The following is a 27745-nucleotide window of genomic DNA, read 5'->3' on the forward strand; positions in this document are numbered from 1 at the left end:
TACGGCAGCGTTTAAGACTTTGCCAGAGTTAAAATCGACTCACATAAATTAACACTTGAAACCGAGACACAACAATGGTCGCCAATAAGCATTAGGATTCCCTCTCAAGGTTAATGAAGTTTGAATGAGACCCGGGCGAGCTCATAAATAGACTGTAAGTGTGGCATCTCTCCGCTGTTATCTTTTAAATATGCTTCACCGGTCTCCCATCACGACCTTCAGACGCCGCGTGACCTTCTGCAAAAACGTTTTACTGGGAAAATCAAATAACCGAGGAGTTGTAATAAATCACGATTCACCGTGGGACTGTGTGACATGATAAAAAGGGAGCAGACATCACATTTGATGAAAAGTTGTTTTATTCCCCCTGATACCGCCGTGCGGCATTAAATGAGAGGTCATCGCGCAAATTAATTCATTCAATTGAAACCTAAGTTTAGAAACAGTTCCAAAAATGTTTAATGATTCATTAATTTTCTTTGTTTAAATGTATAATGATGTGTTTTTGTATTGAAGGCGTCTCAAATGGGGGTCCCCTGTTCTGTTCTGAATGCATGAACTGCAACTGGCCATGTCATCACGTATAGTCAGGATGGCAAAGTAATTACGCATATAAACATTTGAAAGGGTGTAGAAAACGCTTCCCACATGTTTTGTTGTTGACTTCAAAGGCCGTTCGGCGAACCACGTTCTGTATTTTGGCGAAAATTCATCCGGCACATGGTAGAAGCAGCCAGAAACGCTGGAGCTGCCAACATGGACAGATTGCATGACCTGGTTTTACCCTTGAAACCTGTAATATTTAGAAATGCCAATGTGTGATATTAAGGACATTTCTGTTTTGTTTTGTTTTGCTTCTACGTGTGATATCCAAGGTAAAATCTGGGTCTTAAAATGAAGTCTGTTCAGAAGCACTATTGCGGAACGTGTCAACATGACCAAACTTGGAAGAAATGAATCACATGAATGACACTGTTAGAAGATAAAAACCTGATAATATATCAGATTTCTCAATTAAACTAATAGTTAAACATTAAAGGTGTGCCGGCACACCCGGAGAAAAATGTAATTGCTCTGTGGTTGCTCTTTTAGGAGAAATGAAAAAACGAAAGTATCAAACTTGTATGTCTTGTAAGAAATGAACACAACTGAGACAACTGTTGACATGTGTTGCTTTATCGTAAAGTTGCTTTTATAGTTCATTTACTTTTTATAGTTCTGTTCATTTGTGTTTTCTAAACCCCATGACTTTCTTCATTTCATCTCTTGAAATATTCAAGATTTCCCTTTACAACGTCGTCTTTCAAGAAGCACGCTATCACATTTTGGGATGTTACAATCTTCCCTCTCCGCTCTCGCGTATTTCTCCGATATTTCTCCATGCTTTTCTTTTTTCCGGCTGTGCGCTGCACAGTTCCTTCATGAGCCCGATGTGGTTGAAGAACTGAGGACTACGGGCGGCTGAGCTCAACTGGCTTCAATTACAGATGCTCACAATTACAGAGAGAAGGAACAGGGCCGGTCAGAACGTGCCAAGTACAAACACTGCCTGGATCACAGGAGGAGAAGGAGGGGTAGAGAAGAGAAGTCAAAACGCTACCATCCTATCCCACCCAACCGCTGTTATTTTGGGTCCTCTGGAGTTTCAGCATTTAGATACTAACTGGAATTTAGGAACTGTATCACCACATTCAAGCTTCGTCTTTAAATCTGACATATGTGAGTTTTCCGTCTCTCCTTAAACTAAATCCGCTGAAAATGTTTCCCTCCAGAGTTGTAAAATGCATATTAGCAAAGTCATTCCAAAAGCTATTAGCGCTTATGATTAAATGCGCCATCGGCACGGATTGGTAGATTTGCTGTGTTTACATCGGGACGTTTTTGTGTTTGTTTACCGCCGAGTGTCCTTTTCCCTAAACAGCCATTTACTGGGCCACATGATTTGAATAAGTGGATTGCGTTGCTATTTTCTTGCAGATTACATCAAACTTCATTAAAGGCAAATAGCATAGGACAAATCTACTGCAGGCTAGTCTCTCCTACAAAGATGGTAGAGAAGACCACATCATAGACACCCGACGTCACAATTCCATCACTGAGAATCTGATGTCAGACTTTTTTTGTAAATGTCACAGCTCAGAGGTTTGTCTTTCGCGTCGCTCCGGAGGCCCATATAGTGTTCTCAGTTTTGCTTCATTGAAATATCAACATTGCCTTGGAAAATTCACTGGGGAGACATAGAAACGTTCGACACAGTAAGAAACTACATTTCTAAAACAAATGAGCTAAAAGCTGTGATACTCTGGTCTAACTTTAGTATTCGAATGCGAGCGCACTTTTAGACATCCCTGTAAGAGGAAAATGAGACGTTGAAGAAGTATTGTTCGTCAGTACACTTTATAACAAACCTGCCTCTTAATACGAACAAGCTGGTGCCCCATCTATTATATACACACCTATATTATGAAATGCATCTCTATTACCGTTGAATCCTCATTTTATGTGATGTATTCAGTTGAGAGGAACCCATCAGACCGCATTCATAAGCAAAAGCGTCTAAACAATATCTGATCTCCCAGTGTCACGGCCTCAATGATTCTCATCCAGACATATCAGTCTGTCTTCAGGTCTGCCTTCAATACTCAACATCTGGGTTGGTGGGGAATCCTAAATGAAGGGCGGGGCGATACCATTCATTACGAAAGGCGTGATTGACAACTACCCACAAATCGCATTTACCCATTCCCGAGAAATCCCGCGACGTTTCGCGCGGACCTCAAACACACACACAACAACGTACAAAGAATAATCGATTCGATTATTCTACGCCCTCGCGTATGTTTCGTTATTCGCAGAAGTATCCGAGCGCACCCCCACCCCGAGAGTGGCACGGTCCATTTTAAAGCGATATCAGCCCGCTCCACGCTTCCAAAGTAAAGCGAGACGCTTTCCCGAGGTCGAGATTGTAGAATAACATGCCAGCGACACGGTGAGCGCATTCACGGCTTTCGACTGGAGGTTTTGCGCACGAAAACGACACGGTATCTCTCGACTAGCTTGGGAAAACACCGGGCGGCTCTTCAAAAACACGAGCGTGGATGTAACTGTTGCACTTTGAATACAGGTAGGTGTGAGGTGATACATTGTAACGCGCATACATTGAGCGATCCGCGATTATTCTTCTGATCTGGACGTGCGTGATACAGTTTTGCTACTAACATAGCGAATGCGTGGACTGGAGGCGTGATGCGCGCTTCTTTTGTGACAAAATAATAATAATAACGCGGTCTCGTAGATGAGAGAACGAACGGTTGTTGTGGAAAAGAAAAGACATGTTTGACGTGGTCGTAAAGCAAGCAAGAACAAAGGGGGCATTAAAACGAGAGTTTTGTTCAAACGTGTATTGAAATATCCACGCATTTGTGTTGTGCGTTAAGAAATGCGTTTAAGACCGCCGAACCCTCTCCGTTTCTCGTGCCCAATACACAATGGATGATTATTGCGGTCTCGCCTGTTGGAGGTTGGGGATGCGTGGATGTTACACACATGCGGATTTGTCATTTCTTACGCAAAGTTCATTTCACCAAAAGACTGTAGATGCAACGATGGCTTGCGATTGAAGTCTAAATGCCGTGGATCTTTTGCGGGACATGGATAGGTGATGATATGCGGTATACGCGGTGAGCTGTTTGTCTGTCACATCTGTAACCAACCCAGTCACATGACTGAAATGTTGTTTTCCTATAAATGACCCAAATGTTTATGCTAGTATTAATGTCTACGTTAAACGTCAACCTCACTGGCCCATTACGCGTTTTTTACATCGATTGCGTCTATTTCCCGTAGCGGGTTTGCGTTGCGTGGGTTATTTGCGCGTGGAGATCTCACGTAAAGGATGCAATTGACGAGTTTGAATCAAATCGGACCATTTCAAGCATCTGAAGCTTGCGGTGGTTAGGATGAGAGGGGCTGTGGCTGCGGGTTCAGGGATGCTTTCGCCCGGTTGAGATGGCTGTGAGCTCCGCTGGTGCATGTGAGATGCCGTGGAGGAGGGAGCCGTCAGCAAACGGGCAACACGCTGTTTTTAACACTTTGCCGAAAACAAATGTGCCACCAAATGCCAAACGTTTTGATCCCCGCGAAGCCAGTCGTTTTGTATTCGCACATACATTACTAAAGGGAATGTATGAATAACAACGATCCTACCCTGCAGTTCATTGTATACATAAATCGTATATAATAATATAATATGTCGTTTCATGTGTGTGTATGTTATGTAAATGTACATGTTCAGATAAGCATTTTGATATGATGAATATATAGCGAATATAAATATTTCTCCCTCCGTAGGTGTAAATTGCCAACTGCCTTTATTGTGTATTTCTACAATTCTGTGCATTGGAGAAAAGAACAGAAGAAAATCGAGATCTTCGTTTGGTGTGTTGGGATTTTCTTCAGGCTAGATGAAACTTACGCGTATCCTAACTAAATGAATTCAGGGAAAAACCTTCTCGGACGGTCAAATGTGTGCATTCACCGACAAACTGGCCACCGTATACAAACTTTTATTAAAATGTGAAGACCGTCTGCTGTTACGTTTCGATGATGTTGTTGACGTATGCATTGCAAGTTATCAGATGTACCCCTCAAGGTAAAGAACTCGCAGGCACGTTTCCTATGTTTCACCCCAGCACTAAAGCTATATGCACTGAATTCAAAACAAGACCGCTTGTTTTGTTCAAGTAGTGCAGGAGACGTAAAAAAGATAGAAAGCCGTAAGTACTGTTCAAGTAGTGCATATGAAGCAGATGAGTCTTTTAGAATTGTGGCATTATTAGATGATGACGGTTTGATTAGATCAGTGCTGGCTTATGAATAACCCGTCTTCGTCAATAGAAGCACAGTTCCTCTGACCTTGCTGTGATCATGTCTATTTCAACACAAACACACACACACACACACACACACACAGAGTCTGTCGTCTTTCATCAGGGCTCGTGCTATTTAGCTGTTTGTTTGAGTGCAACTCTCAGCTGTAAATCTGAACTGTTATTTGCTGGTCAAAGGTTTTGTTTATTGTCCGGCACCGTCTGTCCTTGCGGTGTCAAAAATAGTCCCTGTATCCTTGAATGGCATCGTAGTGCCGAATCTCATCCTGTGAGTAAACCATGACTACAACTGCCATGTGGAGTCACTATGGCTGCTAATCGGTGAACAATAGCTCTCTCTCTCTCTCTCTCTCTCTCTCTCTCTCTCTCTCTCTCTAGACAGGTGGATTTAGCTTTAAATATTCATGTCTAGTTCAAATATGAAGTTTGAGATGTTGTAGGTGTTGTAAATATGGGAGTCATTCACACGTTGGCTTTCAGCGACCACCGCGGTAACAAAGTCATCCTGGCGTGTGTGTATTCTTCTGAGGTCACAGTGGTGTAATCTAGTATTCCTAACAACTGCCCCAAAAACCTTGGTAACCACCACATAGAAATGCCCTAGCAACCACCCAGAATGCCTTAGCATCACAGTGCCAACCTTTTCATGGCAGATACCAAACAAAACCTTTTTTGCTTGTTGCATGTTTACAGTGATGTCGTTGCGCACATGTGTTCGCTACACTTTGCAGCCCTGAGTCGTTTTAGGTCTGAAAAAGAGAGCGTCAACAGAAAATCTGACCCTGACCTCACAGGATGAGATTGGCAACTAAAACAACAGAAAGCGGAAGTTATCAGAGGACACACGCTGGTTCCTTAACTGTCTCGTATGACCCTGAAAGCTCATATAGCTCAGAGTTACGATCTCTAGAACTGAATTGCACAATACTTATCTATTGCTGAACCTTGTGGAGGATTTGGTCACTTAAAGATGGAATCGCTTATAGCCACGGCTGCATACGATATTTGCCTCGAGGTCTGTCTGTTAGATCGAGTGGCTTGGATTTTATTTGACTTCTCTTTTTTCGTTTAAAACAATATTTTTTGAGGAATGAACAGGCATGGAAGGAATATTTGAGAGTTCACGTCAGTTTAAAAGCATTTGTTTGTCTAATTGTTTTTAGTGCTGCAGTCTATTCATTGACACATTGTGATTCAATGAATGATATGTCTGTTAAATGCTTTACTCATATAAAGCATTTTTTAAATGCTTTATATGAGACGGAGGTGGTGCCATTCTGATGTAGGTCTACCGTACCTTAAGTAGCTTAACCGAAGTGAATTCAACATATTTAAAGTTCTAATAAAATGAGATGAAAATGACAATTATGAAGTTCTATAAAACATTACTTTTATTCAAGCAAACAGGAATGTTTACTTAATCATATAAAGCTTTTTATCATCTTCAACTAACTTTTCAGCCCACAATGGCCAACTGAATGAACCAGTCTTACTAAATGAGCAAAGCTCATTCACATCTTGCATTCTCTTGTGGTTCACTTTAAATGATTCAATGATCTCTTATATTCGCAAGTGACTGAAAAGTTCAATAGTTTAAATGAATCTGTTCAAATGAGTCATTCGTGTGTGAGTGGTTCTGAGCGCAATGTGCGTTCATACTGGCGAACTCGCCGTGTACAGTATAAATATAAGTTAAAATACAGTACAGTACTGTCTTTCTGTTATGATCATTCACTTACTGTATCTATATCAACAATGTTTTGCTGATGGTAGTATTTATGAATGTGTAATTTAAAGGAACAAAAGCATATTGTTTGAATCAATCAGACTTCTTTCTGTATTGAGACAATCTTAGACATTTTTCTGGGTTGCTCAGGAAGAACAGTTTGAAGGTTAAAGAATCGTTTACTAGTGTAAAGTAGGCTTGCTATGTGCTTTTCAGGGGAAAAAAGGGAACTAATGGTTACCTTGTTTTCTGCAGTCAATGTTTTCATATTAAAGCAGTTTTTGCCTTTTGTTTCAGTCTTAGGGAGTTTTATACTAATAATTCTATACTGTATATCAGCCAATATATCGGTTATCGGATTAAAGGATAATGGGTTATCGGTCAATTTTTACATATCGGTGCATCCCTAGAAGACACCTTAACATAATTTTGGCTAGAGTCTGAGGCGGAAAATTCATCATGTCATTGCAAACCTTTATGACTTTCTTCTGAAGAACACAAAATAAGTTATTTTAAAGAACTAACTAACTGGGGTAAACTATCCCATTGAGTCCTCGGTGTTCTGAACTGTTCTGTTTCACTTCGTCCAGCTGTCACATGATCCCAAGTGAACCGTTACTTGGATTGATTCTGATGTCCTATCTTACATTTCGTATTTGCAGTTGTTTAATGTATAGCTTCACAGGTCAAAGACTACAGTTTCCCATGCGTTTCCCCCGTTTAACTGGGATGTGGTCAGCGTGGCCCTTTACATGGAAATGTGAAAAAAATAATGTTTACGTGATCTGGTAAACACCGCTGGTCAATGCAGTCCCGAACGGATGGGGAAGCACTGAGGAAGATGTTTACTGTTGCTTTATGATATTTATTTTTTGCTTTTGGTCCGATGTGTCTCGGTGTGTTATTGTGTGAGAGATAGGTTGAAAAGAATGATATTTATTGTTTCATCTTTCTTTTTTCTAATCAAGAGCTGTTGACCTTCATATCAGACGTGTGCAGAAGAGCAATATTGTGAGTCCTTCATTAGATGGACTAGTGACCTAGTGATGCTCTCTCTCTCTCACTCGCTCTCCCACTCACACAAATCGAGGAAACTTCAGCAGTTTCTCTTCCCTTACAAAAATCTATCATCGTCACCATCATTTCCCAAATGTTAACATGTTTTTTATTAGTGGCATTTCGATGCAGCCCGTGCTTACCGTGGTAAAATGTTATATGGGTATTTGTTTACCAGACTTGGCTGTTCAGAATCATTAAGTACATTCTCCATATCACATCAGGCAGGTTTTAAAACTACTTTCACGGCATAGCTATTAAAATCTGGACAGAAATAAATGGATATTTTGTGCGTTATTGATATTTCGTGGTATTTGATTCACCCGACTGTAGCGAGTTAGGTGACTGTGAATGTTTAAGGCCAGCTTTCTCTCTTCAGAACCGCCAACCACAAGAGCGTTCCTTTGCCTTTCTTTTTCCTTTCTTTTTTAATGTGTCTGATGGTCTAGATCTGATTGATGTGCTCATTCAGCAGTGATTAACAGACAAGCTCAAATCAGTGCTAGATCGGTTTATTTCACCTGGGTGCGGTTGTGCATGTGAACCAGCCGCTGGGTTGTTTTATGGGTACGGCAGTGCTTGTCTCCGTCTTGTTGTTTACAGTTGGGCCGGGCAGAAAGGGCAGGGTCTTTGTCAAAAATGTTAATGCGTCTGAAAAATTGCAGAGTGGCAAATCGTCGGTCATGTTCCCAAATAAATATTAGTTTTTGAATGGGAAAAGGGCGCAAGTCTGTGCCGTCCCCACGACTGCAGGCAGCTTTGATGTGTTGAATGACGTTATTGCTTTAGTTTTGCCTGGTTATCTGATCTCTCTGTGTTGATAGGACATTTTGTAAGAATGATTTTGCATTTGATTTCATCCTGATATTGCTTGGTTTTGGCCAGTTCTGTGACCACCCATTGAGTGTTTAGTGTTATGAAAATAGCTAGAGAAACAGTACAGATTCTCAAACATTTGTGTGTTTGATGTGTTATTAAAACCTACAGGAAAGCTTAGATCTCTCTCTCTCGCTCTCTCTCGCTCTCTCTCTCTCTCTCTCTCTCTGTCTCTCTCTCTGTCTCTCGCTCTCTCTCTCTCTCGCTCTCTCGCTCTCTCGCTCTCTCTCTCTCTCTCTCTCTCTCTCTCTCTCTCTCTCTCTCTCTCGCTCTCTCTCTCTCTCTCTCTCTCGCTCTCTCACTCTCTCTCTCTCTCTCTCTCTCTCTCTCTCTCTCTCTCTCTCTCTCTCTCTCTCTCTCTCGCTCTCTCTCTCGCACATTCTGCTAGCTAAAGCATTCAGATTTTTCCACTGGCACCAGCCGGCTTCCACTGTGCTAATGAAATTACAGTGATTGCTGTTCAATAGCTTCTCCTGCGAATCAGGGAATATATTACAATACATCATTATAATACAATGAGCAAGGATTTTTGGATTTTAGAAACCTGAAGGCTGCAATGATTTCTCCAGCATTGTTTGCCATGTTGAATTACTGGAATCTGAGATTTTAAAGGCATCAGTTATTAAATAGCCGCTTTGTAATTGACATCTTTCTTGTTTAAGATTATGGTTGAATTAATGGAAAACAGCTTGTGAATAATTCCACTGCTTATTTAGATGCTTTCAAATGTGTGAGTCATATCTGATTGGGGTTATGGAGTACAGAAAGGAAGATGATTTGGATGTGTTTTGAGCACAGACACAAATTTGATGGTGCGTTGAATGCAAAAAGAATGGCTCACTTAGGGTCTCTCCCCCATATTTGTTTTGAACCATCGGTTGAGGTACTGTTTCTCTGTCTGGATTCAGAAGTATAATATTTCATGACTTTTTATGGTATGCTTGTGGACTTGTAGTTGTTTCTGTTAGAACAGAAGAACATTCGACTTGGAGAACAGTTGAAAACATCTCCAAAATGAAAGGTAACATTTCAGGGAAACTTTGAAGGTGCTGTCAACTAACTTATCTAAAGGCTTAAAAGGCGGGTGTCCGATATCCGAATTACACTTGTTTAGACAAAATCGGGCCAAGAACCAAAACAACCCAATCGGTGGTAAGGTGCACAGTGCACTGGACAGACATTTGTCGAGCCGAGTGAAGACGAAAGCTAAAGGAGGGGGTTGGGGTGTGTTTGTTGTGGTGATTTGAACATCAACAACGGCTAAGAGTAATGGGACACCCCCCTTTAAGATCCAAACCATTGATCTCTTCTTGCGATTTAGATTTTTCCTTTCCCTAACATTTCCATGGGTGGATGGATGGATTTGTAGGAGGATGGATCAAATTGATTATTAAAAAATGAATATTACAGATATCAAGATTATATTTTTACCCAAATGTTCTTCCGTCTTTTCTAAATTTGTGTTGGTGTAGAACACCAACTGGAACCAGAAACATTATATTTCTTAAATTCCCATTCCTGCTCCGCTTCTTAATGAACAAATGTGCTCAGGATTAGAGCTCGCAATGACCATAAAGGTTTATTTGCAAATCCATTGAGTGAAAGAATTGGGAGTGACTAGGATTGGCACCAACAGAAGCCACTTGATCAATACATACCCCCAAAATCCCTTCACCCAGCTGTCACAAACTGGCTCAAGAGTCACTGGTGCTTTCAGATGGAGTCCAGGCAGGCTGTGGTTTGAGTCCAATGCAATAAACTGTTTAAGATGGTTGTTCTCTGCATGACATGTGGAATCAAATTTTTCCTTCTAACAACTTTAACTTTTTGCGTTCGAAAACTTCCTTAACATGAAATTAAATCTATTTCAATTAAACTTGAGAAGATAAGACATTGCTCTTTTTCTCTCTACATAATATATTCCCAAACTTAATAAAGTGTTTTTTCTCTTCTTGCAGACATGAACCACTGAGACTGCAAAAGACAAAAAGCCTGGAAATCACTTGAGGGAAGAGCACAGTCTCATCCCCCCGCAACCGAAGGTTTGGAATCATGAAGTCATTGTGGCTGCTGGTATCTCTCTTCTCTGTTTTGACCAGGACCAACATGACGTTTCCCATGTCACCTACTGAACCTCCTGATGTCAGCGGGACCTTCAGGGTTAAAAACACGAGCCTCACGCACCTCACAGTGCACCGCAAGACGGGAGAGGTTTTCGTGGGAGCCATAAACCGGGTCTACAAGCTCTCTGCCAATCTAACCGAAATGCGTTCGCATCTGACGGGACCGGAAAGCGATAACGCCAAATGCTACCCGCCTCCCAGCGTTCGGACCTGCGCGCAGAAATTGGAGCCCACAGACAATGTCAACAAGCTGCTGCTGGTTGATTATGCTGGAAACCGTCTGGTAGCGTGCGGAAGCGTCTTGCAGGGAGTGTGCAAGTTCCTGCGTCTAGACGATCTCTTCAAGCTTGGTGAACCACATCACCGTAAGGAACACTACCTCTCGGGAGCCAAAGAGCCAGATGGGATGGCTGGTGTCGTGGTGGGCGACGACGACGGAGATCTGAAGAAGAAAAAGGAAGGTGCCAGTCGCCTCTTTATTGGCTCAGCCATTGATGGCAAATCGGAGTATTTTCCCACTTTATCCAGCCGTAAACTGGTGGCCAATGAGGAGAGCCTTGATATGTTTAGCCTGGTCTACCAAGATGAGTTTGTGTCCTCTCAGATCAAGATCCCATCAGACACCTTGTCTCAATATCCGGCGTTTGATATCTATTACGTCTATGGGTTCTCCAGTCGTACCTACATCTATTTCCTCACTTTACAACTAGATACTCAGCTTACCCAAGTTGACGCCACTGGCGAGAAGTTTTTCACTTCGAAGATCGTTCGCATGTGCTCCAACGACACAGAGTTCTACTCCTATGTCGAGTTCCCGCTCGGGTGCACCAAGGACGGGGTGGAATACCGACTCATCCAAGCCGCATACAAGCACCGTCCGGGGAAGATTCTGGCTCAGAGTCTCGGCCTGTCTGAAGACGAGGATGTCCTGTTTGTGATCTTCTCACAAGGTCAGAAGAACAGGGCTAACCCACCCAGAGAAACTGTACTGTGTCTGTTCACACTGCGCCAGATCAACCTGGCCATGCGAGAGAGGATCAAGTCGTGTTACCGCGGTGAAGGAAAGCTGTCTTTACCGTGGTTGCTTAACAAGGAGCTACCTTGCATTAATACAGTAAGTTAAAATTCATTTTTCAAAAATGGCTACACCTTTCTACTTGACATAAAGATCCTCGTTTGTTCTTTTGTTCAATTCTTTTCAACCAATCCGATTGTAACTGTTTACTATAGTAAATGTATTTGAATTGCAGTGTTTTACATTAAAGTTTCTTACAATACTTGACTATAGTCAGATCTGTAGTATACTTTCATATTTACCATGGTAAGATTAGAAAAACACTCGTATCTTGGAATTTTACTACAGTTTACTATTGTAAATACTAAAGTATGCTACTATTTTCTTTTCAAAAGGGAAACCATAGTATCAACAAAATAACCATGATTTTAGTACAGTAACCATAGTATAACCATGGTATTTGTAGCAAAACTATGGTTAGGAGAACCAATTTTTACTTTTTATTATAGTTCCAAAGGGATGCCCAAAATCATCAAACAAGGAAATGTCCTTTTCCTGACTCTAGCCAAATCTTGATGGAGTGGTCCAAAACCCCAGCCCTCATCTTTTCTGATTTGTTGACGGGAAATGAATAAAAGGATGTTGTTCATCCAGAAATTAGTTCTGCTAACTTACCTTAACAAAGGACAATTTAACTTTTGTTTTTGTTATCGGATGTGTAAAACTGATCGACCTAATTGTGACGTGTTGCAGACTCTTCAGGAATGCCTGCGCAGGAGAAACTGTCTAACATGATTACACATCTTGATCTGATGTAATGTATCTTTGATGAAAAATCTATTCAAACCAGACAGGGTGGGAAGCAATCGCTTATTACAAAAGAGATGAAGAAGGTGGCTAGACGTCAAAATCAATACTCAGTCTGACATTTTAAACCAGTCAAGCGTGGCACATGACCTGCCTCTGTATGCACTCTTACACGCTTTCTTTATCACTTTGAATTTGGTGACTAAAGACAAAGAACAATTATGATATAATACAATTATGAATTTAGATTATTTATCTGCCTTGAAGCTGGCCTGCGGCTGCTTTGACAGTTTGCATAACCCCTTTAAAAGAGTCTGTTGGCAACAAAGAGGTCCAGGGGTTAATAATCCACTGCGTTAGAAAAGGTTTAAGCATCCTAAAATTTGGAAGATAATTACTGTCCAGTTTTAAATTTAAATGTATTTTTAATGTGTCTTGTTGATAAGTTTTCCTGCTTGTCTTTTGGATTTTCTAAAATATTTTAGGGCTAGTATTATTGCATTATGCAGTATTAAAATTTTAAACCCTCTTCAATTTCTCCGAACCATCTAATGCTGACTTTACGATTATATTTTTGTTTTAAAATATGGTGTCTGTCAAAAACCCCAATCCCTAGTTAATGTATTTATTTTACATGTGTTGAAGTCAAATGACATAATTTCCTTCAAAATCATACCTGACAGCTCAAGTTATAAATCATTACTATACACTTACCGTTGTGAATCAAGATAATATACAGTGAGGGAAATCATTATTTGATCCCCTGCTGATTTTTGCCTGCTTATAAAGAAATGAAGGGTCTATAATCTTTATGGTAGGTTTATTTTAACTGGTAGAAACCGAATAGCAACCAAAAAATCAGGGGAAAATGTATATAAAGGTTATAAATTGATTTGCATTTCAGTCAGTGAAATAAGTATTTGATCCCCTACCAAGCTGCAATAATTCCGGCTCCACAGACTGGTTACGTGCCTATACACAGATAAGTCCTGTCACTTTAAGAAAGTACTCCTAAGTATGTATATAAAAGATGCCTGCCAACAGAATGTGTATCTTCCATTTTAACCTCTCCACCACCATGGTCACAATAGATTATAATCCTGAAAACACCCGCACGGTCCTCCTGCCCATGAAGGCCCGACTGGCTCGTCTGTAGTTGGACAATGAATATCAACATGATTCACAAAAGGCTTTGGAGAAAGTGCTGTGAGACCAAAATTGACTCGTTTTTGGAGGGAGAGAAATGCTGACTATGACCCCAAGAACACCATCACCATTTAGGACTTTGTTTAGGACTGCTACGGGTACAGGAGGACTTTACCGCATTGAGAGGATCAGGGACGGGCCCATATACCATAAAACCTTGGGCGAGAACCTCCTCCCCTTAACTAGATCAGTGAAGATGGGTCGTGGATGTGCCTTTACATGACAAAGACCCAAAACATATTGCCAAGACGACCAAAGAGAGGCTTAAGGAGAAGCACATTAAATGCCAGTGTCTAGACCCTAGTCCTATAGAAGATCTGTGAAGGAGGATAAAACTCCAATTTGCTCAGCGATAGTCAAGAAATCTTAAAGATTTACAGAGGAGTGGACTAAAATGTATCCTGACACGTGTGCAAACCTGGTGACTGACTATCAGAAATGTTTGACCTCTGTGCTTGCCAACAAGGGTTTCTCCACAAAGTACACAGTTATGTTTTGCTTGGGATCAAATAGTTATTTTACTAACTGAAATGCAAATCGGTTTTATAATCTTTATAAAAAAATCAGGAGAAAACAATTGATATATTCTGTGTCTGTCAGTTAAAATAAACCCACCATAAAATGATAGACCCATATCAGTTAAAATAAACCCACCATAAAAATAATAGACCCATAATTTCCATGTAAGCAGGCAAACCGTTTTGAACTCTTGAGTTTTAATTTTCTTGCTTAAATGTTTTGTTTGTTTATTTACAGTATAACCCAAAAGTTACAGATTGCATCTTTTAACTAAGATTAATTCCTGATCATTTTTTGTAATTATACTTCGTGTTAGATTCGCTTTATCATCGGTTGTCTGAAAGTTTATGTGCAACTGTTGGCTTCACTGAAACAGCACGGTAGCGTTTTACCCCATAATAGAACCGACATCAGCAGCACAATAAACGTTAATTTTACGTTGACAGATGAGAGGACGGGTTTCGTCCGCTGCTGTATTTGCGACGGGAACAATAGCAAAGCACCTTGCGGCCCGAGCAGAGCAGATGGGGTGAAGTTGGCGTGGTTCAATGACCTCGTTCCTTCGGGGGGAGTGGCTGCGGTTGTTTTTATGAGCAGCAACAGGGTTCCCTGTGACTGATGCAAATCTGCTTCTGATTCAAGCTACGGGCTGCTAGGGTGTTATTAGCTTTTCCTCATGCGCGGCGACGGACCTCCGCCTTATAATGAGAGTGTGCGTGTCCGCCGCAAGCTCATGCTTCGTTTAATACATTTACCCTTCATAAGCATGCAAAAAAACAAGCCCACCTCGATCATCATTCAGCACCACGCTCTCAAGATGCTCCTAAGAATTTAGGCGAAAGGTGCCAGAAGATTTAGTCGCGGCTGTTATTAGCGCCACAAATTGTCTTTTCTTTGACTTGATAGCTGCCATAGATAGTAAATTGTAACTCATTGGCTGGTTGCGAAAAATAAAAAAGTACACCCATGCAATAATTCTGCCATCATTTATTCCCCCTCATGGAGATCAAAATCTGTATTTGACCCTTTTTTTCTGTGGAGCACAAGAGAAGATATTTGGAGAAATGTCTCTGGATCTCATTGACTTCCGTTGTATGGACACAAACACACAATGTTGTTTGTTTACCAATGTGTTTCAAAATACTTTTTTTGTTGTTTTGCAACAATGAGGAAGAGGATGAATGATATTATAATTTTCATTTTTGGGTGAACGATCCCACCAAAAATACCAGCACAAAAATCATGACATATTTGTGTTTGTGACACGTGCAGTTTTACAGAGAAAATGTTTAAGGCCAATAGATTTGCTCAGCTCTCCAATGGCTGGTGCTTATAAGCCCTGAGCTCATGCACACATCTTGCTGATGTCATACACATTTAAAGGGGAGGTCTGCCCCCTCCCTGCACTTTACAGAGGTGAAAGGATTTTTGTGAGCGGTTGGAGGGCGAGGGTCCAGAGGAAGGCTGGATTAAAGAGCTGTGTGTTTTAACAGCCCAGTTCTGAGACGCCTGGTAATGACTCAATAGTTCACCTCCGGGATGAACCGGGGACTAGGTGGGCGCTCGGTGACATCATCATTAGTCAAATTGATACGCTGCAGATGTTACAAAATTGCTAACACAATTGATTTTTTAATAACTCTTACGACATCTCGAGAAAAATGACATTTTTATATATTTTTTTATCTCTTCTTGTCAGTGGACACCCATTAAAACGCACTGAAATGATGCTTTCTGAGACGTTCATAGGGTAAATTGCGCCTCGATCAGGAGAGAGCACATCTATAGTGATAAAGCACTGACGCTAAAGCAGATTGCAGGATGATGTCATGTCTCACCGACCGGTGTGCGTTTAATCCCCCCGAGCTCACTTTCGCTGCCCCTGTTTGGGTGGCTTTTCTCTGCCCGATCTATTAGCTGGCGCTTCCTGTCAGCGATACCGTGATTGGAAGATAGCCGAAGAACGCTATCTTGAGGGTATTTTTTTGTTTCAGTGAATGTGTTTTTTATTTTGGCGATGCATTGAACATGGGTAATGCAGGTAAAGGCATTGTTCAGAAAGGGCCATTCGCACAGGACGCATTCTTGAATTTTGTGTGCGTCATCTTTTTAATTGTAACTTTAGTTACACGTGCAAAGTGAAAATCTTAAAAATAGTTTATGTCCTCTGTTGCTAATATAAACACATACAGCACTTGCACATATACGTTCGGTGTTGGGAACGAAAGTTCCGAGAAAATGGGCCAAGAAAATTAATAATTTAGATCATATATATATATATATATATATATATATATATATATATATATATATATATATATATTACATATATATGTATATATGTGTAATCTATAAAAATATTCTGTATATATGTATTTATGTTACATACATACATACACATTATTTAAACAAGAACTTTCATTTTGTATACGATAAGTGGCAAAATAATTGTTTGACAGCCCTAAAATGTTAATTTGTCATCTTTGTGTTTTCTTGACAATACACTGAATTATTTACCATATTATCATTTGTGGTAAATCACAATATCATCAATAATAGTTTTATCAATATTATAATATTGTCAGTATCGGTACATTTTGCAAGCCTTTACCTATTAAGATGATTATAAATGTGTCCTCTGTAAACATGAGACTGTTGTGTCCTGTGTGAAGAGTCCATAAACTGAATCTAACAGTATATAAAAACATAATTAATATAAATGACATACAAATATGTAAAACATACACCTCTCCATCTTACATATATCAACCAATTACACTTTGTTTTATCTTGTGTTGTCCTGTAGCCCAAGCAGATTGGTGATGATTTCTGTGGCCTGGTTCTGAATCAACCTCTTGGAGGGCTGAAGGTCATCGAAGGCACTCCTCTGTTTGACGATCGGACCGATGGTATGGCATCCGTGGCAGCGTACACTTATGGCGATCACACTGTGGTGTTCGTGGGTACACGCAGTGGCCACCTAAAGAAGGTAAGAACGGTTTAATCGCATCACATTTATTTTATGTGATATGTCCGTGATCCATGTCGGAGGAGCTGTTGGTTGTGTTTTGGATGGTTGGTAATCCACGTTGACGTGATGATGCTTGTATGATTGAGTTTTGTTATGATTGAAGCGCAGTGATGGACGGCAGAACTGTCGTAATGAATCCTCAAGGAATTATACTAATCCCTCAATGATGCTATTTACCCGAAGCCTAGCAATTCATGCACGGGATAATAAACACTGCCCCTTTTCCCTTCCTGATTCCGATACCTCGGCGCAGGGTATTGTCCGATACAAAGTACTGATCCGATACTTGGGTGTGTATCTGTATACAGCTATATATTACTAGCCCAGTGTGAATTATTTTATATTTCTTAAATCGCCATTTTACTGGTTGGTCCACTTTGAAATACTGCCTAAATTGGTACATGTGTTGAAGTACACGCCGATACGATACCAGAATTTTATGTTGTATCCGTGGCATCTCAGATATTAGTATCGGTATCGAAACAACCCTATTAAACACAGGGAGTTTGATTTAAAGGCGCTTTTAAGGAGTCAGTTGCTGTTTTTGTTTCCTAAAATATTTAGGAACGTATACTTCATTTACATTTAGGCATTTGGCAGACGCTTTTATCCAAATCGACTTATATAGCGTATCTGCAATCCCCTGTGATCGAAACCACAACCATGCTCTCACCACTGAGCTACAGGAAAGCTATATATATATATATATATATATATATATATATATATATATATATACTAGGCTACAATCGAAGACTAGTCAGAATTAAACGCTTAAAATTTCATATATTTCATTTATTTAGGGAATCAGGAACTAAAATGAAGGCAGGACTAAATGTTTGGATTGGGAGATGTGGGCCGTCTATGACGTGTTGGGGACGGTTGAACGAGGCATTTATGATGTCAGCTAAGAAAATACGTTTTCTTAAACGAGCTTTTACTACCCAATTTGATGAAAGATTACAAAGACAAACATGTTGGGATAACATGCACAGCGAGACTAGGACTGTGCATTAGGTCGAATCTGGACTTCATGTTGATTTGAAAGGGTAGATATTCCAAGTGTTTTTTTTTGGTCAGATTCTTGTACTTGTATTAGCATAGTATTATTAAACATCATTTTTGTGTTTGTTAAAGTAAGAAAATGTACATTTGTGCTTCGTATGGATTTACATATGGGTTTTTTTAGTTAAACAATGGTAAAGGGTAGAACAACACGAGGGACAATTATTTTGGTGAGCTGTCTCTTTAAAAGAACGGCATGCATCTCTTCCCATTCTTCCTCGCACACATATAAACCACCAACAAAGCAACAATAAAAGCTCACCACCTCATGTCTCATTCCAATCAGGCAACAGCTGTGGATGTTTAAAGAATAATGTGCCCACCGGTGAGTTTAAGCAAATTCTCCACAGAAGTTACAACGTTTTTACCTCAAACAACAGCTAACAGCTTCAGTTCGTTGGCTCTCCCATAGCAAACATTTAAGCCCATATATGCACATTAAACCTCGAGGGAACCAAAGTGAGAGGGTGGAGTCGTACGTTTTTTTAGAGTCTGTCGTAAATAGTTCAGGCTGTGTATGAAAAGAGAGCGAGTGCCTTTAAAATTTTAACATTAGTCAGCAAGCAGCCCTGTAATACGTGACCTATATGAGGTCATCGTAGGGAACATTCGCTATGATTTCACGATACAGTTCATTGAGAGAATCTCGCATTAAAGAAATGAAATTAGATTCGACGTGGCACAAATCGTTCTGAGAAGACGACTTGGCTCTTTCTCAGCAGACATCATAATTAAAATGAGGTAGAGGGGAGGAAGTATGATACAGTTTTGTGAGCGGGACCGGGTTTGTCCAAGCACGCAGCTGGAGAATATAAATGCGATCGCATCCATTCCGCAGTCAGAATAGGGGGCCGGGGGTCAGTCCTGTGGGAGCCGCCTTGTTTTGTTTCTGGTTAGGATTATTTACGGGAGTTCGTGTGTAAACATGTTCGGATATACCTCCCATCCCCGGTACATTCGCTGGCGATCAAAATGTTTGGAAATACGGATGCGTTCGGATATTGAATTTTGAGTTGTTGGCAGTCTGTGGTAGTCGTTCTATTGTCTGATTTTAATAAACAGAATATAGAGTTTATGGATTTTCTGATAATAAACAGCTCTGTTTGTTGATCGAGATTATATGATGTTACAAAGAAGCTTTATATCCACATGGTGTTCATATTGACCGCAAATCACAATAAACACGCTGTGGAGGGAAAAGCTTCGTGTTTGTATTTCTCGCAAACATTCTGTCAGGATGAAATGTTGAACGCTTTGTGTGTGAATCTGGACGGTGTTAGGCGGCGACTGGATCAAGAATTGAGGGATGCCGGGAGTTATTTTGTAAATGGGTGTTTTATTAACTTTAACCACTTTTGTCCTTGTGGACTTTAAAAGATAAACTGTTAGTTTGTTTAACTTCTCCACTATTTTTAGTGAGTTATATACACGTACGTCATGGGAGAAATTTATCATGTTTCGTCTTTTTTCTGAACTTTATTCATTCGGTGTTTTTCACACCATATGTCAACATGTCTGAGGTTTGATATCCGAACACTTTGAAATACATTTTTAGAATAAAAATACTTCGTTAATAATATTTGTACACATAAAATGTGAGATAAAATAACCATGTTTATTTGTGTTATTTGGCACAGTTATGGCTTGATTTTAAAAAATGTAATAAAAAAAAATGTGCCCTTAAAAATCTTTCCAGAACTTCGGATATCCAAATCGGTAAATGTAAAGAACACTGTACTTTTTAAATCATTAAATATGGTGGTGTCAAATTTGACAAGCCCTTTTTAATACTTTTTATTGTTACGATAAGTGCTAAACCCAGTAAAAAACATAAAGGGTTTGTAATAATAATGTTTAATCTCAAAATATGGACACAAAAGGATATCGGAAAAATGCATGTAGCTGTATCTAAAGTGTCTACCAAATGCATTAATGTAATGTAAGCGACAACAGGAAAATCTTGATAATGATTTAAACCGTTATCAAAAAAAGAAATGGTTTCTAACAGTTGCCCTTGTTCATTTTATTTCGCAGATTGTTTCGCCAAGCATTTTGTTTTCTATGGTAGATTTTTCTAGCAAGGTATCTTCAGTCTTCCTTTTTTTACCATTAAAATATGTTTGGATAATTAAAATGCTTACTCACTCAGCCACAAGAAAGTGCATTTAGATGTTGTGTAATGGTGTGCTGTTTGTTGTGGTTGTGTAGAGTGGTTTAAGAGTGTTGGGTACCTGCTAGAATGTGTGCGAGAGAATACAGAAGGAGGCTGGGTAATTACCCCCTATCTCCCCTCGCAATAGCTTGTTTGTTTTGGCAGGAGAAGAGAGACCGAAAGACGCTTTTCTCAAGCTGTACGGAAATCACCCAGGAGTCTTTAGTACTTCCTGTCCCCAGTTGGCTGCGAGTCGAGTCGGCCGGGATGTCGTTTTGACTGCAGGAGTCAAAATTCTGGAGAGTTTTGTTACAAGTCATTTTTCTCTGTCCTACGTAGATTTTTCCCTTGAATTAATGGTGTTTGGCATTACTTTTATAATTGCTCATATTTAGTAATAGCTCACAGTATCAACTTTTTGAACCTAAATTGTCTTGCATTGTTTGTGCTACGGATACCAAAGCATTTGGCTTTGTGCGGAGTGGTGAAATGAGCGTTGTTTAATTTCCACCATAAAACAGGTGAATTAATCACATAAACTTGTATTGAATGAGGATCCACCTAACAACCACACAAAACCCCGTAGCAACCGCATAGCAATGGCTTGGCAACCACCCAGAAAGCGCCTGCACGTGCACCCGCTCACGTTTTCTTCATAAAACGTACCAATCTAGTTTTACACCCTACACACACGAAACAGACAGCACGGTATTTTTGCCGGTGGCTCGTCGATGGCAATAATCTACGTCTGGTCTTTGAGGAATTCTGTCCCTCCTGTTGTACTCTTACAAGCCAGCGTTTAACCGGTAGCCTGGCGCTGTTTTCTGGCCACCGAGATATTTAGAAGCCGGCGCAAAGCCAAATGAAAATAAATACGCAAGATATTTTCCACCGCACCTGTGCTGTTCTCATGTCGGTCACAGAATAGCCTGGCTGCTTGTGGATTCTGCAGTCTGAGCCGGAGAGGCGGTGCAGGAGAGATGGGCAGGAGATAATCTGACCACTGGGAAATAAACCCAAGGTTGTCAGGTTTTTTATGGAATGCTTTACCAAGCGGGCGGCATGGATGAGCACGCGCACACTCGCGAGCTTTTCGTGTCTGTATATCATTGTGGTACACACACAAATGGATGTGTGTGGCCGCCATTGAATCCTTAATCAGGTGCTTTTATGTTGGTTTATTGTAAAGTCTATTTAGCAGCTAAAAGGATGTCAAGGTAGATGTAGTATATCTTCAGAACGGCCCCTTCTGCGCTGACCTCCTCGTCTCCATGACCTTCTTTTCTCTGTAGAGACTAGAGGTGGAAATCATCGGTTTTGTTCAGAAGCGGCCTGAAATGTAGTCGTAATTTATTTTCGAGTATTTGCGTAAATGTTTTGAACGGTAGGCCTAACACTTTCTCACGTGATCTTGTTGCATTGCGTGTTCCCATTGTGTTGTTTACGTTTTCAAAGGGACTGTTTTATTCACCCTCATGCCATTCAAAACCAGTAGGAACCTTTCTTTAGAAGAACACAAAAGATACTTTGAGAAATGTCTCAGTGGAATTGTGTTCATACTATGGAAGTCAATTGGTGTCAATGTTGTTTGGTTACCAACATCCTTCAAAAGATCATTTTTTCGGCAGAAGAAAGTCAACCCGGTATAGAATGACATTAGTGTTAATCACGGGAGTTAATTAACAGGAAGTTAATCATGAAACCATTGTGTTTGCATTTTTTTTAAACATCACACTTTACTACATAATACTATGCATACTATGTAATGTTGAAATGATAATGGTAGTTTCCTATTCTACACATAACAGTTGTGCAATTTCGTATGAAGAAACGGATCCTATTCCACCGTGATCCGCTGAGATCATGTTTATGTTTTATAAAGATAAATACGCTAGGGTGGGATTTCTCATTCCGTGCCCAGCCGCAGATGCATGATACACGATTGAATCCGGCAGATTAGTTTCCCTGTCTCAGTGTTCAAATTGATTAATGCCTCTCGAAAAGCGTCAAATCCCTGCGCTTCGCCAGAAACCGTGCGACGCTCCGTTCACAATAAAGGAGGTTTTCTTATGAACATGTTCAAGTGAGTCACCATAATCCTCAAAGTCACACACATGAGAATTTTAATTTCTTTCTCATCACCTGCGTTTTTTATCCCCTGGTTTTTATTATCACCGTGTTGGCGTCTTTGTCTCCAGCCCACGGAAACTCCAGAGCGGAGCGCAACCTCCAAGCGTCTAATAGATTCACTCAAAAGAGGTCAAAGCTGACCACTTGAGCGGCCATTTTGCGCCTGATTTTCGCTCTATTCAAATCCGAGTGCGATTGGCCTGGAAATTGGAGTTAATTTAGTGGCGTAAATCAGCTCACGGCGAGCGGAAGAGTGAGGCGCGGGCGTGCAAATGGCCGAGAGGCTGATTTACGAGTACGCTCTGCCCAGAGCCACGTTTGATCATGGCTAAATCTGTTTGCCGTAAATCCGCTGTCATTGAACAAGTCAGGAAGCATGTCTTGGGCCGGGCTGCGCCGCATGAGTGTCATCCTGCCCGGGACGCATTACGACCGCTTGATAATGAAGCCCCTTGATAATGAAGCCCCTTGATCAGTGCTCGACCCGCAGCTCGAGGCGTAGAGGTTGGAGTCTTGCTGGAGGTTTTCACTGTATTACTTTAATTAGATGACTGATTTCTACCTGCGAATCTGATGTGTTTCTGTCGGCGGTGGTGTGATGACATACAGCGAGATTACTTTTGGCAGGGCGCCTGACACCTCTGAGCTACTCGGAGTACTTGTTGAATTTATTTTTGGTGCAGTTTAGTGGGCTACCATGAGTTCAAATCATCATTTAAAACCCTTATTGTACAAAAAGAGTAGGAACACTTTACAGTAAGGTTGTATTTGTCAAAATTGGTTTTGAATGTTTGTAAGAACAGGCTATATGAATCTATGGATGGGCGAAAAGCTTTTGCTAATAGAGATTTATTTATGTAATGATTCTCTTGAAACGATGTTGAAAAGCCATTGTACACATCACAATATTATCCTACCTTCAAATAGATAAATACATGGTGCTTTTATTATTTGTAAGCATTTAAGATGTTATATAGTCAGGTTCCTAGTCAGACAAACAGTAACAGCTTTGTAGGTCTTATATGTACATATTTGTTTGCAAGATATGCTGAAAAAACCTTGACCGCATTTAGGGCTCGATATAAGCGATATAAACAGATTTTTTTTTATATCCCCTCGCTCAAAATATCAAAGAAATGTCAATGGACTTAATAGAAACCTCTGTTAAATGTTGATGTTTTACGTGAGTCTGGTGCAAAGACCAAGACGGGGTCAGTTGAACACTGTAATTGTGTCTGGCATTATAATGACACTGTACAGGGTCACGTTGAGGCGTCAAATTTAGACTTTCCAACATGGCTGCCTTTGATCTTTCTGAGGCGTTTGGTTCAATGTGGAATGGAAATGGAAACTTGTCGTCAATGGAAACTTTCCTTTAAACACTAATTTATCTAATTTATTAAAATGGCATCCACTGATGTTCATATTTTTTACTGTCATTGTGATTGAGAAGAGAGATTGAAATGGGGTTTGTGAGGGGGTTCTGCTCGCTCATGCGGTACATCTCTGGATCTGTCTGTGTATCACTGTTGTTGCTGATAAAATTGCACCCTATTGGACGGCCTTTATTGGTTTTGCCTGCCTTGGCAACCCTTGTTTATGTCAATGCATGTCTTTTGACATGGGTTTGCATGTTTTTCAGTGAGATTTATTGTGAAAATATGGTGAAAGAAACCAGGACACGTTGCAAGTCAGACTCAAACCACAACCAGCTGAGCTGGAATTTGCAACCAGCACATATTACCTCTGGATCCGGAGAGTCTTTGCCCTACGTTCCAGGCGTTCACAATAATGGCTTTACCTCCGTGGCTTGGCTGTCGCTGGTTCAAGCTAATAAACACGAGCGCTTATGTGTGTTGTATTGTAAGATTAAGGGCAGACCGGGCCACCTGCTGTGCCGCTCCGGCTCTTATCTTGCCTCTTTGTGTCATAATTAAATGGGATGCTTGATAATTTCATTAAAGGTCAAGACAGATGCATCTCATAAACGGATGCTCTGCGTTTAGGAGAACAGCTCTTAAGCACCTGTCTGCCGGTAAGAGCCCTGGGCATGTGCCCACCTTCCTTCTGATTCATAAACTTGGCTGTGCAGACCTGGCACGTGCTCTCAGAATAGGAAACATTCTATAAACATTAAATTGCAAATGAAACGTGAAAAAGACGTCCGCCTCACAGTCACTTTTTTCTAACCGCTGTACACAAGGCTCCCATGGGAACAGGAAGGACCATTATTTTTCCTTCACATTATTTTCTGTCAAACTTGAGGTGGGTACGTGTCACGTTTCACGTCAGCTGCAGTCTGCCCGCTAGCAGCTCGACGCTTCTTATCATTCAGTTCCCATCCTGCCATGTCTCAATTTCCGCCTGGCCTCACCCCCGTGCCGGAGCTAACCTTGGAGCCGCGTGCTGAAAATGAGCCATAAGATTTGCCATTTGTTTCTCCTCCTCGAGCTACCGCAACCTCAACGCCATTTATTACATAGCGGCTGCCCGGGAGGGAACAACCCTGTTTTCATGGATGCAGATGCATTAAAACGACTCCTAATAAAGCCAGTGGCGAATCATCACTGGAAATTCAATCCACATTTGGTAGCTTGAGAAGAGACTTTGCTGCTATAAATAACGAATGTTTGTCAGTGTAAATGGTCTTTTTATGTTCGCTATCTGATGTGTTTTTTTCAACATGTAATTTTATAAGCAGACTTGATTCTATTAACGAATTTTAGATTATAATTGTTGGATTTACATAATTATGTGGCGAAAGATGGATACATTTACGATTTTGATTTTGCAAATCCTTTGCTTTGAAATAATATGCACAAGCGAATCGATAAGACCGGGAACACACAGCGAAATAGAACCATCACTGAAGTAACTTGAAATGCGGCTTCGTTCAATGTGCTGATGTCATTTCCACTATTTGGGCGGGGCATTGAGTGGCTCCTCCTACTTTCAAAATAGCGTTTAGTTTACATCACAGCCGGAAACCAGACGAGAAGTTCTGATGTCATAAAAATAAGAAAGAAAAGAAAGTAAAACAAGTTTGAAATGACAAGTGTGGTTAATGATGACAGAATCTTGTGTTTTTGGGTGAACTTCCCCTTTAAGTCTATCACAAAGTTGTCTACTATCGCCAATTTGTGAATTCTGATTTCTTGTAAATGCTAATTTTGTCATTGTCATTTTGTCACATTTTCATTCTGAAATGCAAAAATCTTTTTGTTTGCATTTACAAATCATTTGGATTTCATGTTGTCTTTCACCCTGTTTCTATTTCAAGCCATGCTGTTTTGTGGCTGTATTGCATGCCGCAAGCTTACAGTGATTGTGGCTGTTGTGGTTTTGGCAGGCCGAGAGTCTCTTTATAACAAGCCGTCTGAATTGAGATAGTGGCACTGTACAGTCATCTGAATACAGACTCTGTCCTGGTAAACAGATCAAGTAGATTGGGTCTCCAACCCCCCCCCCCAACAAATAGTCTGCTTGTCACATGATTCAAGATCAGTTATTTAATAAGGCATTTCACAAAGGAGAGCTCTGTGGTTGACCTGTGTGCTACCATCACACATGCTGCTCTCATTCTCTCGCTCGCCAGCTCTATTCACTTGCCATCCGCTTCTGTAGAGAAATCGGCCACAGACCTGCTGAAATAGAGAATAGAGGCGTCTGCGTTTAATGCCAGATAATGTGGTTTCAGACGGTGACCGAACCAGTCACTGTTGAGAGGAAACGTGAGTGGGGAAAACAAAAAAAAGTGTATTACTTGTTAAGGAAAAGTTTTCATCATATTGCATTTGGTTAGGAATGTTCACATCTTTAGACGAATCTTTAGGTTTCATGCCAGGTTTCTGCACCACTGTTAAAATTCAGCAGTTCATTTTCCCCCTCTTGTTTCTTTAAAGCTGAAGTAAAGAATACGAAGAATACGAAAGAATGTGCTGCTTTTGTTTTGTATGGAATTGCAATGAACTAAAAATGACATTTTCATTTTAGTTTGAACTGTTTCTTGAATGTTTTTACAGCCTGTGGCTCTCTCGCCTGAGGCCGCGTTACGAACGACACGTTAAGATCTGCGTTCGTACGCCAGCAGAAGTTGCATATTTTGTTTTTGTTTACACAGGTTGCATTTCCATCTGCTGCTTCTGGGTTTCTGACTTGACAGAATAACACAGAACATCTGGTATTTTGAAGAAAGTCCTAAGAATGAAGAACTTCCATTTGTTAACGTTTGACAAATAGACACTACCGTAGTTCTGGACTGTCGGCTGTTCATTAGGTTTTCTTTAGTGGACCCTTGAGTATGTGTGATGTGTCCGGGCGACTGCAGTTTATCCCTGTGGTTTTTCACTGCTGGTTTGTTGTGAAGTTTGAGGACGGTAGAAAACAAACAAACTGTGAAGTAGATTATTTTGAAGATATTTCGAGAAATGTCTCTGTGTTTTTGTGTGTATACGATGTTGTTTGGTTACCAACCTTCTGCAAAAAATCTTCTTTTCTGTTCTGAACAAGAAAGAAAGTCATAGCATATTTTCATTTGAAATGACACGAGGGTGAGGTAATGATACAATGAATATAATGAATAAAAATCAGTTTTGGGTTGAACACAGTTTGCCCAAATGAATATTGTGTTTAGGTCATGTTGCCAATACTAATGCCGTTTTTTACCCGGTGTTTTTATATGTTCATCCTTTGCTTTTGTTGCATATCCACAAAAGCGTTTGTATGTTGTTGATCCTACACAGTTTGCCGAAATGTGCATAAAATGTGTTTGTTTTGTAGCACCAGTGGTTTAGTCTTTCTGGTTGCCTCCGGATCCGGTTGTTTACGCTTCCCTCTGTCCCTCTCTGTTGATAGAAGCTTTTCTGCCTGTCCGGCACGCCAATAATGGAAAGCAATCCGCTGTGAGTATTTAGATATGGATATGGTTTGTCCAAGGTAATTAGCTTTGGCCAACTCGAGGGATCAGATCTGATGCCGTAGAATAACTGGAACAGACAGATGGTGCAAAGACGCGTCATCCTGTCACCCCCCCTCCCCGGTCCCTTCCAATTCGGTCTTGGGTAGAACCCTATTGAAACTGTACACAAGAAAAACGTTCGGATGTAAATATGCTTTAGTAAGCCGTGAGAACACAATTCGCTAAATAACTC

At 40.6% G+C, this 27745-nt stretch overlaps 1 protein-coding gene across 1 annotated transcript in view; it reads left to right on the plus strand.

The window, feature by feature from the left end:
- The first annotated feature begins 2957 nt into the window (after positions 1-2957).
- Positions 2958-27745, plus strand: part of plxna3 (plexin A3) — a 118867-nt gene continuing 94079 nt past the window's right edge. The window contains exons 1-3 of the mRNA XM_079467385.1: positions 2958-3124; positions 10506-11784; positions 17024-17206. Of these exons, the coding sequence (XP_079323511.1) occupies positions 10600-11784; positions 17024-17206 (1368 nt within the window). The 5' untranslated portion in view covers positions 2958-3124; positions 10506-10599. The remainder of the gene's footprint in view (positions 3125-10505; positions 11785-17023; positions 17207-27745) is intronic.

This window comes from Barbatula barbatula (genome assembly GCF_947034865.1).
Source record: "Barbatula barbatula genome assembly, chromosome: 11".
Lineage (NCBI taxonomy): Eukaryota > Metazoa > Chordata > Actinopteri > Cypriniformes > Nemacheilidae > Barbatula > Barbatula barbatula.